This window comes from Asterias rubens, chromosome 7, assembly GCF_902459465.1.
Source record: "Asterias rubens chromosome 7, eAstRub1.3, whole genome shotgun sequence".
Lineage (NCBI taxonomy): Eukaryota > Metazoa > Echinodermata > Asteroidea > Forcipulatida > Asteriidae > Asterias > Asterias rubens.
In genome coordinates, this window is record NC_047068.1 from 10,287,117 (window position 1) to 10,304,045 (window position 16,929).

Here is a 16,929-nt window from a genome sequence, read left to right on the forward strand (position 1 = left end):
TTTCATGTTGCTGCTTGCTTTGTGCCAAATACTTTGTTCTTGTAAAAGCCAAAGAAATTTCCCTCGGTGACGGAGCCCTACACATATATAAGAGAAATACCAATTTGTAATGGAATAATTAAAAGGGCACCAAGACAATGACTGGCACACGAGGGCATTGTCTCCGTTGCCTCTGTGAAGTATCAGGCCTGCAATTTTGGAGCCATCAGGCCTGCAATTTAAGAACCATTTGCAGAATGTTTCCTCAGTGAATTGAAGTGAGGGACCTCTGTATAATAGTAATAGAGGTACCTTATAATGCGCCGGTACCATCACAAGTGATGCTCACGGCGCAAGGAAGGAAACAAGTTTATCTAGTGAAAAGCACCAGTAAAAAATAGGGTTTTGAGAGCCTCTTTGAACTTATGAATTGATGACATGTTACGGATATTAAGAGGCAGATTATTTCAAAGTAGCAGAGCAGCATGAAACCGCTTTATCTCCCCAACTGAGAAAAATAAGTGTTAGAGCATTTCAAAGAGCACAAAGACAATGACGTGGGGGTTATGGAGCAATTGGCTCCATCATCTCCGTGAAGTATCTCAAAATAGGGCCATACACAAAATCTCTTGAGCATGAAATCTCTTGTGTATGAAAGGGTTGTCTGATTAATATTCCAGTCAGACATAACAGAGTGTGTTCGTTAAGCTCCATGTAAAGGTGCATTCACACTGTCATAACAATACCAAGGTGTGTCGGCTCATAATTTCATTATGGTGACAGCTTTATGGCAAATCCGCTTTAATTCAAGGCGACGTTGAGGGAAACAAAATGAAGAGCTCATGTGCCGACCAGAAATATAACCATGTCACGTTCAACTAAACTGAAAATCCCGTTAGCGGTTGCGTTCACAGTCTGCGGTAAACCTCTGGCGCCACAATACCGCAGTCTGTGTTTAAATTTAGTTTGATTCTCCGGGAAGCGGTCGCTCGGCGAGCACCCGTGTGGTATGCCAAACAAAAACGGGGGTTAGATTGAATTTACGGGAACGTGCACATTTGGTGTTGATTACTCAGGCTGGGTGACTGCCAAAATGTCTCAAAAATGCCCTCCGAGGACTCCAACGGAAAGCGGAATAAGTCTGCACTTATGGATGACAATCGTGGTCTTATTATTCTATGGTAGTATTGTGTACATTAACTGAAATAGAATCTTCTTGCCTAAAGTAACATCACAACCCAAGCTATCATAAACCAAATTCAAATAACCCCGCTGTATTAGAAATTGCTTTGAGTACAAACTTTTCAACCTAGATTTGCTGGTTAACCTGCAGCTGATGTCACTAAAATGCTATAGGATTAATTCTTTCTCGAGTTAGGACAAGTAACTCGTCCTAACTTAGGATGGGTTCAATGCATCCTAATAACATCCATGGAACTTAACTGGTCCTAAGTCCATGAAGTCCTAAGTTAGGAAGGGCTTGGTGAAAGCGACAGCTGGGCCCCTCTTTCATAGAGCTACTCAGCAGAAAAAGTAGCTTAGCACAACAAAATTATGCTTACCAGAGTAAGGTTACCAGCCAAATTATCATGTCACATGTACAATATGTGACTGGCATCTTGCTCATTTCTGCTTAGCCGAAAATTAAGTAACATTTTCTGCTGACGCAGCTCTGTGAAATTAGGCCCTGGGTTCTAGGAGATCTCAGCCAGTCCAAAACATCCCCATCTATCCATAGCCCACTATTGCACTCCAACATGACAAATATTGGTTCTTTTGGACATGTTTGATCACAAGAGATTGTTCAGTACGATGACGTAACCTTCACTTCCCATATCAGGCTCTAGGCCTATCTGCCTAACCATGCAATAGATACTAATCATCCTGCTACTATCTTGGTCATGTTCCTAGTATCGTATCACAGCAATGAATTATACCATCCATTTGTGCAAAAAGGGACCAGACTACATGTATTTTTCCTTACAGCCTCAGTTTGAATACCCTGATTCCAATGTGAGAAAACCAAGATGGCCGCACCATGATTAAGGTCTATTGCACAAGGGTAACCCAGCTTCTTCAACAAACATGATTAAAAAATGTTAGAGAATCCCTTTAAAACTTTGCATGAATAAAAAACCTTTGCAAATGGAGCAAACTCTTTGCTTAAAATCACTAGAAGACTCCCGTGCATGCAAGCAGTGCCTTACTAGATGCTGTTCCAGATAGGCATGATTGCTTACACATTCACAAATATTTAACTGCAAATACAACGTACCAGACCTCGTATGTATAGAGGAATGACCCATATCCGTTCGAGGGGTGCCACTTTTAGAGATTGTCGCTGATTGATGGCGGGGTGCAAATGACAGCATGTCAAAAAAGTTTTTGTTTCTTTTTTTTAACACTTTCTTGGCATACGCACGCGATTTTCTAAACATCACTTGCTGTCAAAAACCTGCGCTGCATGAATGTGACTGGTTCAAACTGACGTGCGAAGTGTAAACAAAACGCTCACTCATCATCAAAAACAGATTGCCAGTTAAAGACTTAGGTGCCCCCTCCCCCTCTGCACTCCCCCCTCCCCCTCCTTCACTGGATTCAAATCATGAGACATTCTTCCTAAACCATACTGAACCTATCAGTGACTGTAGATCTCACATAGTTAACTTCCTTAGAAGTCACTCGCATCCTTCCTTTGAGGATTCAGGTAAAAAAATCAAAACGACCCCTGGGATTTCAAAGCTGGAAACATCAAAGAGATAATCCAAAGAAAACTTCAATCACAAGTCAAACTTAGTCTCAAAAGTTTTTTTGTCTTCAAATACATTTTATAACATAAATGATAAATTTGATGCGGGGTAACTAAGATGGCTAACCGCGTGAACTAGTAAGCACCGTCTTCTGTAGAAGGCACTGTCTAAACCCAATTTCATGGCTGCCGAAATCTGCGCTTACGATCACCATTCGCCGCTTGAGCGACAATTCTGCGCTTGCAGTGTAAGCCAAGAATGCCTAGTAATGAGTAGCGTGGAATACAAGCAAAACTTAACTGCTAACCTGTAAAGAACACTTTGGGTAAGCGCAGAATTCTCTGCTTCCGTAAGTGCTGATTCTTTGCTTCGGTAAGCAGAGACGTAAAATTGGATGGGCCCAGCAGTCGCTTTCACAAAGAACTTAGGACTAGTAGATAATAAAAACTATAAGGCTATTCCTAAGTTAACTCATCCTTGTTTTGCTCATGTGCCGCTAAAATTTCTGTTTGGACAAAAGTTGTTTCATGGATAAATTATTAGACTAAGCTAAACACCATCCTGCGTTAACTCGTCCTACATGTAACTTGAGATAAGACTAGTCTTTAATCTTTGTGAAAACCACCCTTTGCCTACATAACTGTCTTAGATTTAGTACTTACATGTATGCAATTCTCATACGTTCCTGCAATGATGTGATGGCTTGTGACTGCTATGGAATACACACTACCTCCAGAGGTCTGAAGGCTATGCACGATCTCCAATGTTCTCATGTCCCACACCTACAACCAGACAAGATATACAGGAGACAAACAAACACACCAAAGAAAACAATTAGCATTAGCATAGAATGAGTCAGGTTGGTGTAGTGGTGTCTTGTCACGCCTTCCACCTCCAGGACATCGGTTCGAATCCTACTGGAAGCATTATTTGGATTGGGTTTTTCATTTCCAATCAAACAGATATACTTAATTTCTTTTCTTCACTACTACTTTTGTGTTAAAGGAACATTACAGAATTGGTTTTTGCTAACAAAACAGTTACTGGCAGTGTAAGCACTTCATGTAATCCATAAACTGACAAACCTGTAGAAGTTTGAGATCGATCAGCCATAAAAAACCATAAAAAACATTACTTTTTTCCCACCAAAGTGCACTATTGGAAAAGTAATTTTTTTTACAGTTAACAATATCCAAACAGAATAAAAAAATTACCCTGACACTTGGACGTGTTTGGAATGATATAAAGATAAAAATTCAATTCTGGGAGCAATTTCATTTTTCTAAGAAAATTCCACCTTTTCATGGAATCGCCCATATAATGTTTGACTTTAATTTTAATAGTTCGTACATCAAACACTTGAAACGGCACGAGATTATAGAATTCATTCACTCGATTAATTATATTTCAACCGAGTGCGACTATTCCAAACAATTACAGGGTAATTAATGCGCAGGGCATGATGCAGCAAAATTATGAGCGGTTTGTCACCATTGTCCCCAGCGTCAAACAAAGGGATATCTGAAATGCATTACAGGTGTTAGACAGGAATGCAGAGTATCCGTTGTTAGCTTATCACACACACCTTAGAGAGAGAGGGAGAGAGTGTGTGTCAAGCTCAAAACTAGGACTGTGATTCTGAAAAAAAAAGTCAAGGTGTGACTTGGCGGAGTATGTTTACGCTCCTTGTCATGCTTGTGAAAACAATGGCTGGGAAGTGATATGCTTCCGACACTTCAGAGGGATCGACTCAAAACTTTGCGACAGCTCTTTTCTTGTTTTGTAAGAAGAGAGTCCATTAAGGACTAAAACATATGCAGTAAAAGTTGTAATGAGCTTCATAGTACCCAAACCCATCATAATAATTTGGTTTTGCAGAAAGTACAAATGTAGATCATTCTTATTATACACTTTTTTTAGGCTACCACAGGCAAATCACTCGGTTAGGATTCGAATCCATGACCTTTGCATTGCTAGAGCAGATGCCAGGGCAGATTTATCCACAATCTCATGGACACTATTGGTAATTACTCAAAATAATTGCTAGCAAAAAAAACTTACTTGTTAAAACAAGCAATGGAGAGCTGCTGATAGTATGTGTCATTTGTGCAACCAGGGTGTTTTTTTCTTTCATTATTCTCGTGCAACTTCGATGACCAATTGAGTCACCATTTTCACAGATTTGTTATTTGATGTTAAGATCACCAAGTTAGAATACTGGTCTTTGACAATTAACAAATGTGTCCAGGGGTCGATTTCACAAAGAGTCAGGACTAATCATAACTTAGGACTAGTCGGAAGAGATATCGAAAATGTATAGCTAGTCCTAAGTTAGGAAGAGTAACTCGTCATAACTCGAGATAAGACTAGTCCTACCTCTTTGTGAAATCCGGCCCAGTGCTTTTAACTACTTACCTTGATCGTCTGGTAGGATCCACTGTAGAGAAAGTTGCCGTTTGCAACCAGCGCCCTGACCCAATGGTTTAATCCAGTCAGTTCACGTTTCAGCTCGTGGGAATGGACGTCCCAAACCTATTCAAATAGTAATAGAAACACAGACAATGAATATTTATCAAATGCATGTTTTATATAAACGAGGTAGTCACTGCACTAGGGATAAAGAGCTATGATGTGGCTTTTGCCCTGCACTGTATAGACCTTCATCATGGTGTAGTCATCTTGATTTTACTCCATTCCAACTCATTGTAACCAAACTAAGGCTGGACGAAATAATAGTCTGGTGCCATGTTTGCGCAAATGAATGTTAGCATTTAGTACTGTTATGGAAACAGGGAACATGACCAAGATAGTGAGAGCATGATGAAGGTCTATAAGCACTGATTGTTTACTAATGTGCACAGCCACAATCATGGGTACACTTTTTATTACAAAGACCAAATGAACAAAGGCTAACTACTAAGTAACTCTTTGCAGATCGTTTACTCAATAAACTCAAGAACTTTTTATTCATCATTGACACAGTGATTGTTAATTGATCTAACATTGAGATGACTGCTAAATCAGTGGTTTTCAAACTGTTTTTCAGAAAATGGACACAATAATTGTACCAATGATTGTGGCACTAATGTTTTCTTTCCAATATCTTCTCTACAATACTCTGGACCGATGGGTTACTTTTCAGGGGTCCTTAGTTGCATTCAAAAAAAAGGTAATAAAAAAAATATACTCAGTGCTTCACCATTCCAGTTTCTTAGCCAATGTTTTGACCACATCACAAACCAAACTGGCTCAGAAGTATGCATTTAAGACAAAATTTGTGAAAAAATGTAAAGCACAAAAAAGAAGTAACAATAACATAGTTTTTAAATAGGCCTATATGTACATGTATATCACACCCCTGCCGTCGATTTCACAAAACTCTTCCTAACTTAAGATTAATCTTAGGACTTAGGACGAGTCCCAACCCTGCACTTTAGCATGCAGACCTTAAGATTAATCCTAAGTTAGGATGAATTACTCGAGATAAGACGAGTCCTAACTCTTTGTGAAATCGACGGCTGGGGAGTATCAAAATGCTCAATTGTTTTTTTTAAGCATTTATAAATTGAGCTATTTTTCAAATTATGAAACCAAGCACCTGCTTATGGTTAACAAGGTGCTGCAAGGCATTAAGCAGCCACTGCCAGAAACCCTGGGCAAACCTTTTCTATTTGCAATAATGTTCAAGTTAAACTGGGTTCTCCAACACAAGTTCGACCGCAATTGATATTTTGTCTATATTTTCCTACTTTCTCATTGCTATACAGTGCTTTATCTTGATATATATCGAGAGCAAAGTATTTCAGCAGCAGGAAACAAATTATGTACATTAATCCTTCATCAGTACTACATGTAGCAACATTTCCCCTTCCCTCTCTACTGGGAATTTTGTTTCATATAACAACAAGGAACCTGGGAAAAAAATGTACTCTATCTCCTGTCACAAACCCTCTGTGACATTTGTAAACTTGTGTTGACTGTTTTCCCCCAAACCTGCCTGTGATAATGGCTTCTTAAAAAGTGTGCATATCCGTTACGCTTAAGGCACTTTAACATAGGAGTATCTCACTTTAACATAGTAGTATCTCAGCTGCAAGGTATGTGGGACTACTTTTTGAATTACAAGACCTAATAATTTTTACATACATTTAGCACCATGTGATGGTTTACAAGGTGCTGTGTGGCGCAATATGCTGCCTATTAAACCAGGAACACCGGGGTGAACCCCCTTCTGTTTTCGATAAGTGCACTGGTTTCTTTTACGTGCGTAACACAATATACGGGACTAACCGCTTTCGTCCCATCCGAGGGATGAAGCAATAGTTAAGTGTCTTGCTTAAAGGACACAATTGTCACAACTGGGAATCAAACCCTCACTCTGCTGATTAGAAACACTTAAGTTTGAATTCGGTGCTCTTAGCCGATATCCAATACGCCTGACAACTCGTTTTGGTCTCAGGATTGTAGTTTTGTTTATTGTCACCCATAATCCCCACCCTCCAGCCACACACACAAGTCTACAGCCCAGAAACTTCAACACTGCGGTCAAACTGATGTATGACGGAAGAATTAATCACAGCTCTGATCAACAACATCCTACCAGGTATGGAAAATGAACGAGCAAAGCTCATTGAGGACCTATTTTATAGAAATACTTTTCCAAAATATAAGTCGTACATATGTCTGATGAGTGAATGCTTTTTTAATTTAGGATAATGGGGAAGACATAGGGGAAGATGGCGGAAGACATATTTAGGGAAATGTAAATAATTTCCAATAGCTAATGTTTTTCCTGTTCATTTACATTCAGCGATCTCCTCATTTTCCCCCAATGTCACCACTACGCTGTGAAAACTTGCCATGAAGGGAATAATACAAACAATTTGTGTCTATTTTGAGCTTTTTCTTGAGAATTCAATACTTACAAAAGAACAAAATTACGCCTACCAGCCAAAATACCATTCAACATATACCATCTGGGACTGGTCTCCTGCTATTTTTTTACTTGTCTGAAAATTGCTAAGCAATTACTTTCTGATTAAGCAGCTCTTTTGATTTTAGTGATCTATTCATTCTTGCTTTAAAAACAAAAAAACCAGCACGAGGTGAGTGAACTCTAACGCCCAGAGTCACTCTCCGTCCAACCTAATTACGCAGACCATCGCTATCAATAGCTCGTTAATAATACATTCCAGATTATTTGTTGGGGGGAAAAACCCACAGCAAATACATTAGTATGTTTCTGCAGTCCATCAGAGCCCTTTCCTGACTTTGTCTTCCTGATTGGGCTTATCCTGTCAAAGAATTGACTTTGAAAAATGTAGTAAAAAAATGTTTATATTTCTTCTAAAAAGGGCACCCCCCCCCCCCCCCCCCCTTCCAACTTACAATCCTTCTGAAATGATACAGCACAATTTAACTGCACATTTCAAGTTAGAAACAAGAGTATGATTGACAGAAAGGAACTGAGCCTGCTGACACCAATCAATCAAATCTAAATCAGGTCTTAACCACACACGACATCCCTACAAACCATCCACATACATCCACCCCCATCCTCCTTAAAACGTGTTCAAGGATTTGGGTACTTTTTGTAACACAAAGTATGACAGGTTTACATTAAACTCACTCAGTTTGAAGATGATGATAACAACAATAATTTTCATCTCAGTGAGTTGGAAATTATTTTAACATGTAAAAACATATTAACCAGTTGTGGTAAAAAATACCATCACTGGTTAATACGCTTTTACATGCTAAAACTAAGACGCGACATTTTTAATACTAATTTCTCAAAAAAACTACGCACCTTAGCAAGTAATATTTTGAGGGAAGCTTTCTACTATCATTATCTTCATACTGTTTAAGTATTTAATGCAAATCTGTGGATATTGTGTTTTGTGTTACAAAAAGTACCCAGACCCTTTAAAGTCAGGTACTATCATCACTTGAACTGCTTAAAGGAACATTACAGAATTGGTTTTTGCTAACAAAACTGTTGCTGGCAGTGTAAGCACACTATGCATAATCCACCATATACATAAATTGACAAACCTGTAGAAGTTATGAGAGCGATCGGCAATCTGGATCATGAGAAAATAGTTCAGAACCGATAAAACATTTAACATGACACCTGAATAAGACGCTCACTGGGCAATAAACACCCAACGGGAAAATAGTTTTATTTATTTCTCATCAAATATAACATTTCAGACAGAAATATTTCAAGTGATGTTTTCTACTATCATCATCATTAGATGGGGTAAGTTTTATGTAAATCTGTGATCTTAGACAATTTGTTTTTCTAACCAATTCTGAAATGTTCCTTTAAAACTCATGTAGAAACCGGCAGAACACGAACAATTCCAAGATTACATTTCCTAGCCTGATTTCCCAAATTACTATTGAATTACACAAAAGAGCCCCATGGAGGAAGTATCACGCAAGGGGGTTGCAGGATTCTTAGGAAAACAAAGTTGGATAGGATTGTGGGCTTTGTGTGTGGATCCCAAGTAACTTTGATCTGACACTTTGTATAGCCATCTAAGAGGCGTTGAGTTGGAGGGATACTGACGGCTTGTCTTGCACTTTGTATAGCAATCTAAGAGGTGCTGAGTTGGAAGGATACTGACGGCTTGTCTTGCACTTTGTATAGCCATCTAAGAGGCGTTGAGTTGGAGGGATACTGACGGCTTGTCTTGCACTTTGTATAGCCATCTAAGAGGTGCTGAGTTGGAGGGGTACTGACGGCTTGTCTTGCACTTTGTATAGCCATCTAAGAGGTGCTGAGTTGGAGGGATACTGACGGCTTGTCTTGTCTCTTCTACTCATCTAATCTGTCAAAAGTGACAATCCAACCCCAACCATGGTATCCTACTGCCATGATCCAACTTCAATGGTTATAACTCTATCGAACTGAAACTCTCTTGAACTGTGAGTTCTCTGTAGACCTGGGGCCGATTTCACAAAGCAAAAAAAAATCATCGCAAGACAAATTTTCAGTAATCCCATAGTGATTTGTATTGTGACATCACACTTTTCTTAGCAACTACGATTGATTCGCAGTTACGATCAATCTTAGCACTTTGTGAAATCGGCCCCAGAACCCAATTTCATGACTCTGCTAACCAAAAGCTTAAAATTGGTAGTTTATGTAAAAGAACCCAGAACACTTATCATGGAGGAGTAAGGGTTAACCATGGTGTTGCTGGTCCACATACATGTAGTAAGCACTTATCATGGAGGAGTAAGGGTTAACCATGGTGTTGCTGGTCCACATACATGTAGTAAGCACCCTTGCAGAGATTAATGTACAAGGCATCTTTGGTTTTATTACCAGAAATAATATATAACAACAGTATAAAAAATAAAAATTAGGAAGAAGTAAACACAAAATCAACAAGTGTGGAGGAGAGGGGACTTATAAATACTGGTCCCAACTTAAGCAAGAAAATTGAACCCCATGGAATTGGAAATGACACTGTGGCACAGTGTCCGTTTGAGGATTCAAACAATCAGTTGCAAAGGGGGTCATCAACCCGAAATAGTTTATATTCAGGTCAAAAAAACCAAGAATTCTAAAACTTTTACAAGTACAACTTTTAGCGCCCCCCTCTAAAAAAAAAGAAAGAAAATGCGGCAAATTAAAATGGCAACTGACAGATAATTCCATGATCTTAATGGAGCTGATTACGTGACATGTACGTCGATTACGACCCCTGCCCGTCTTAATTACAACAAGGTCAGCAATTAACAACAACTAATTTGCTCCATCACGAAAGCTTTCAGTGGATTGTCAAATGAAATTCCGTCATGTCTTGCATAATTACTTGTGGCAAAAATCTGACTCATTCCAAGGTGACTTGTCACATTTTCACATTTTTGAGAGCCGTTTTTTTTTTTTTTTTTTTTTTTTTTTTTACTGATTAAACATAAAAAAGGGACAGGCCAATTAATGGTATCGACTTAGGCATGCTTGGTCATTGCGATGATCAGCAAAGTACATCAAAAATAAATTGACCCTACAATGATCCGCAGAGGCCCGGAAGCATCTTGAGTAAAAGCGTCCACAATTACACCAGCAGATCTGACCTACTTCAATTCCACAGACTGGCTACAATCCCGACCATATCTCGTTGGGCCCCCCTGCCCCCTTTCAATGTTGGTTCCAATTGCTGATAGTGTTCTGAGTTACAGTCAACAGGTTCCAATTGCTGATTGTGTTCTGAGTTACAGTCAACATTGCTGATTGTGTTCTGAGTTACAGTCAACATTGCTGATTGTGTTCTGAGTTACAGTCAACATTGCTGATTGTGTTCTGAGTTACAGTCAACATTGAGCGGGGGGCGGGGGGCGGGGGACAAATGTTTTGAATGTGAATGGGAAGTGCACAGGGAATCGTTGTATACAACGTTAGGAAAGGGTGGCCCAAGCATTTTGGCCGGGATTGTAGATATAGAAATGCATGTTATCGTTTGGTCCTAGAGTCCCCATGTAGTTAATAATAATAATAACCAGTTTTTATATAGCGCTTTTCACACCCGAAGGGCGTCTCAAAGCGCTTCCAACATGATTACCCCTGGTCACTGGGCCATATATTTCATTCCTTAAATCATCTCAGCTCCCTGGGGAGTATACAGCCTGTGCAACAAATATGCCCTACTGAAGTAAATCAATCACAAGAACCATCTCTGCCCAGACAGGTACCCATTTACGCCCGGGTGGGCAGAAGAACTTATAGTTAAGTGTTTTGCTCAGGGACACAAGTGTCATGACCAGGACTTGAACCCAAACTCTCCTTAACAGAAACACTAGAGCTAATTAAGCTTGGCATTCTTCACTTAACTTAACTTAAATGCATTTATAAAGCGCTTTAACACTGTTTCAAAGCGCTCTACAGCCAAGAAAAATATTAAAATACAGCATACAAATTTTAGCAAACATAGCAATATGGTTTTAAAAATACACAACAGTTAAAAAAAAGAAGCAAAAATTATTCTCTCAGCAACGACACCCTACAGTTAGGGATGTACAGCGGTAAAAGAAGGTTAACAGGAGGAAGGAGGGCCACAAACCCATCTCTGCGACCCCAACTCCAGCCCAGGGGGAGGGCACTACTCCTATCTTTACTAGCCTTACCTTAATAACCTTGAGTGAGCCACTGAACAGCATGTTATTTGCAGCAACTAATGTGCAGACAGGGTTCTCATGAGCCTGTATAATCTTCTCTTGCTCCAGTGTATCTATGTTCCAAACCTTACAAGAGAGATAAAAACACAATCAGTCGATGTTCTGTTGTTTCCCGTGTTCTATCCGAAACTTGAGTACGACCCCTGGCCATACGGCAGTTAATGGTGTATGGTTCCTGACAGGTAACCTCCACCCACTTTGAATGAAAGAACACCCTTGTTGCATTACTTTGTGTGCTTTTAGATGCATAATAAAAGGCTTCAGAAGTGAGAAATTACCTCTTTCTCAAAAACTACAATACTGAAGGGGGAGCTGTTCTCACAATGTTTCAACTGCTTGTTACCAAGTAAGTTTTTATGCTAACAACTATTTTAAGTAATTACCAATAGTTTCCAGTGTCTTTAAAGAAAATAAAAATATGAATAAATAGTGATAATATAGTAAAATAGCAACTTACAATTACAGTACAGTCCGCTGAGCCACTGAATAATCGGTTCCTGCAGACAAAAAACAGAATCAAAAATCAAAATGGCTGGTGGGTATCTGGGACTAAAATCAGGCTAGGTCAGAGTGGGGCTGCAGGTTTATTTTGGATACCACAAGCACTATAACTTTCAAGCAGAATTCATGGCGTAGCTGTTAAGATCATTTGGTGTTTGGTCGTCAAAATTGTGTTTATATAAATGATAGCGGATTATACAATATTATAGCTGAAAATGTTGCTTAAAGATTTCTGCTAAGCAACAGTAAGGAGGATACCAGTAACAAATTTTACATTTGAAAATTTTAGCTGGTAACCCTTTTCTGGTTAGCATAATTTTGTTGTCCTTAGCTAGATGTTTGTGCTTAACAGCTCTATAACATTGGGTCATGGGCCGAGTTTCATAAAGCTGTTTTTGTAAGCAGAACACACTGCTTTACAAATTTGTTTGCTTAGCAAATATTGAGTTAGTCACCAGCCACAAAAATGCAAAGTTAATGTAATTTTGACTGGTAACTTATTTCTGTGAAGCAATACTTTTCTTTGCTTAGCAAAGTTTTTGTGCTTACAGCCTTTTTGAAATTGGGCCCAGGCGGGATAAATTCTTCTTACCCGTGTGTGCATAGGGCCAGCACGATGCCATTGTGACCCTCCAGTGTCTTCTGGCAGGTGTAGCTGGTACACGTGTCCCATACCTTAATGGTCTTATCTGAGGAACCGCTGAAGAGGTAGTCGCCGTATACACACAAGCACCACACTGGACCCTGAAAGTCACAATTAATCAAACCTTTGTTTAAACAAACTTGATTTGTGTCTAAAACTTCAGCTGAAGTCTTATATTATTTGAGTGAGAAATTACCTCTTTCTCAAAAACTGTGTTACTTCAGAGGGAGCTGTTTCTCACAATGTTTTATACTATCAACAGCTCCCATTACTCCTTACCAAGTAAGTTTTTATGCTAACAATTTTTTTGAGTAATTACCAATAGTTTCCAGTCACTGCCAGTGCCTTTAAGACTGTCAACATATTGTCAAAGAGAGAACATTCTAAGACTCAGCTTAGCCTCCGAAAAAGACCAAGACTTTTAACATTTGATAAAAACTCTGCTATGCCCGAAACATGAGGCCAGTACTATCATTTGTTTTTAACTGTTAGTGCCCTTAACAATAGCCATAAATATCCAAATTTTGTTTTTTAAGCTGTAATTAACTGGGCCAAATTTCATAGCGCTGCTTATCGATAAGCAAATTTGCGTGCTTACTGTAGCAGAACAATTTGCTTAAGCCTTAGCGCATATCACAGGTTAGCTGAAAAATTGGGCGACCATTTTGCGTGTTTACCATGGATTTGCATTGTGTTGTCATTTATTTTTGTGCGGTTAGCATGCCTTTTTGTGTGCTTACAGTTAGCAGCGCTATGAAATAGAAATTGCAAAGTAAGCACAAAATCAGACGCTAAGCAGCGCTATGAAATTGGGCCCTGGTTCAATTTAGGAGTCAGTTTGTTTTCTTGTACTGTATTAATAATCGTTTCTGTCTATACTGTTTTAAAATTTTAGCAAGTGAGATAACTTTGATATAACTACCATCTTTCTATCTACATGTATCTACTTTACCTGATGTCCAACAAAGGTTCCTTTGCACTTGAAAACTTGTTGTGGATCATAAACTGGGGAAATAAAAACAAAAGATAAGACACAAATTATTATTGGCCATCTTTAAATCATCACTTAAAACCCATCCGTTTTTCAATCTGGTTTGTAGCCCATAGAACGAGCACACTGCACACTGACTGAACATACGTATTCCGCAAGCACTGATTCTTTGCTTATGGTAAGCAAAGCCAGATAAGCAGAGCCAGGAAATTGCGCCCTGAAACCTCGCTGATTGGCTAGTTGTGGCCGAGTGAATAAATGAGCAACAAACTCAAACTTATGATCAAAGTAAGCATGTATGAATAGCCATGAAACACCCCCCATGGCAAAATATTTCAGTGAAAAACAGGATCATCTAAAAAATTAAAATTATAATAATGTACAAATCACTAAAGCCCCCTTTCCCAAGGTTACAAAGCGCATGCGACAAAGAAGAAACTTAATGGTTGAACAGGTAAGTTTGTAAGTTCTTTCTGAACTGAGAAATGGGGATGTAGTTCCTGAGAAGTTGTGGCAGATCATTCTAGAGCTTTGGAGCCCCAAAAGAAAAGGACACCTCCCCAGCATGCTTTTCTAACTGCATGTTCACACAGGCATCGATAACGAGAACGAAAACGAGAATGTTAACAATGCACGCCCTCGATTGGTTCAATGAGCGTTGCCGTATTCTGGGTGGAGCAATTCAAATGTCGTTATTACTCTTCCAAAAAACCTGCGCCATAATATACCTTTGATAACTGTGAGGTATTCCCAAGTGGATATATATAGTCCATCCTGACCTTCTTCCATTGACATCAAAGTATATCCTTTCCAAGAGTTCTAACATTTCTAAAAATACTATCAGTGTCACTAAAATTGTCAGTTTTCCTTCCCAATTTCACGAGCGATGTGAGCAATAGTCATTAACCCCTTCCCACTTCCGTCATAAGCTTGCCTAGATGCCTACAGCAACAAGGAGAGGTCAGGGCTGATACAACAAAACTAATTCTTCATTGACAGACGCAAGAATCCGATCCTCAAAAAAAAATTGGAAATAGACCATAGCTTTCACTCATGGGTACAGGTATTATAAAACCTTGGTGAGAGGGGGAATTTGACCTAAATGTATCACTCAGTGACCCCAAACTTAGCCCTCCCCCTCAGACCAGCCTTGGGTTTGTCAGCAACCTAATTAAACCATCAAAAAGGGCAGAGAGCAAAGTAACAAATCCTCCTTGAAATCTAAACCAGTCTATAAACCCAGGGATGTGAAAGGCCATTTGAATCTGAGAAACTATTCACGCATAAATCGTTTCTCTGATTTTGGAGGGTTGGTGTACGTTCCCGAATGTTGTGGCCAGGGGTTCGTTTTGCTGGTCATAACCAATAACTGTTTAGGTTGACTTTGTTATTGGTTAAAGGCAGTGGACACTATTGGTAATTACTCAAAATAATGATCATCATAAAACCTTACTTAACAAGTAATGGGGAGAGGTTGGTAGTATAAAACATTGTGAGAAATGGCTCCCTCTGAAGTGGAGTAGTTTTCGAGAAAGAAGTAATTTTCCACGAATTTGATTTTGAGACCTCAAGTTTAGAATTTGAGGTCTCGAAATCAAGCATCTGAAATCACACAACTGCGTGTGACAAGAGTGTTTTTTTTTTTCATAGTTATCTCACAACTCCGACGACCAATCGAGCTCAAATTTTCACAGGTTTGTTAGTTTATGTATGTGTTGAGATACAGCAAGTGAGACGACTGGTCTTTGACATTTACCAATAGTGTCCACTGCCTTTAAACACTAATCAGTGATCGAAACAGGTTTTGGTTACAGCTGCCAAAACGCCCCCCATTTTCCCCCATTTTTCCCCATTTGTAACAAGTTGCGCACGCCTTGCTTGTATTTGACTATTGAGATCCCTTAAAATGTCAACACTTAGTTTCCCTCATCAAAGCCATTCTTCCGGGACCAAACAAGTCCCAGATATGTTTCATTACGCAAACAATTTGCATTAGGCCATACGGTTATGGATTAAAAAGGTGCCTGGAAAATGAGTTTGTTCCATTGTTTGGTCACTATTACTAACATTTGACTGGTGTTGTTGTGGAGAACTTTCGGAGTTGTTATCTCCAGCAATTACTTTATAAAGAGTTCTCTTAGACCCATTTGGGTCAAAACGGGATGAGAAAATACAGTTTAGCCTGTATGGCCTACATGTACATGGTCTATTTGCCTAAACCTGGCATCTCGACCACACTTTCTGAAGCAGTTGTTTGCATGAATCAAAACAAGCAAGTGTCTGATGACGTCACCAGCACAAGTTCTAAAATACTTGATTCTAATCAACTGTAAACCGTCCTATGTCAAGGTTCTAAATCTCCCAATGATATTCATCTAAGTTTAGATGTACCCATATTATGATTGATTGACTCCTTATGTCATGACTTCCTCGCTCCAACATCTTTGCCTCTCTCTACTTTCTTCTGTCAGTCTTCTTGAGGAGTGCCAAAATAGATTGTTTCTGAGAGCGCACGGTCACTGCGTGACGTGTGAGTGATGAGGGAGAAGCGAGGCCAAGATTGCGGAAAGATAAAGACGCTATTAAGGAACTGTGGCTTCCCCCCCCCCCCCCCCCAAGTTGATGTATATCCTGATCTCAACTTTCAGGAGAAGATTGTCCAACAATTTTCACGCTTGATTTCTCGGACAACTTGATGAGTGATCACAGTCGGCAGAAATACCTCATTACAAAAAAGTGTTTTGACAACAGTTGACTCAGTGATATTTGCACGTAATCTTGATTTGTTGATCCGATTGAACTTTAATGTGTTTTTTTAAAGTCCAAAAGAAAGACAAAAAACATTGAAAGGTTAGTGTGATGTGTCATAGTGGCTG

The 16,929-nt window shown here is 39.3% G+C and overlaps 1 protein-coding gene across 4 annotated transcripts in view; it reads right to left on the reverse strand.

Moving 5' to 3' along the window:
* Positions 1–16,929, reverse strand: part of LOC117292478 (E3 ubiquitin-protein ligase TRAF7-like) — a 126,452-nt gene that overhangs the window by 12,891 nt on the left and 96,632 nt on the right. For all 4 annotated transcript variants that reach the window (XM_033774535.1, XM_033774532.1, XM_033774534.1 and 1 more), the window contains 6 exons: positions 14,015–14,067; positions 13,012–13,163; positions 12,376–12,415; positions 11,868–11,984; positions 5,145–5,261; positions 3,392–3,511 (listed from right to left, as the gene is read on the reverse strand). In XM_033774535.1, the coding sequence (XP_033630426.1) occupies positions 3,392–3,511; positions 5,145–5,261; positions 11,868–11,984; positions 12,376–12,415; positions 13,012–13,163; positions 14,015–14,067 (599 nt within the window). The remainder of the gene's footprint in view (positions 1–3,391; positions 3,512–5,144; positions 5,262–11,867; positions 11,985–12,375; positions 12,416–13,011; positions 13,164–14,014; positions 14,068–16,929) is intronic.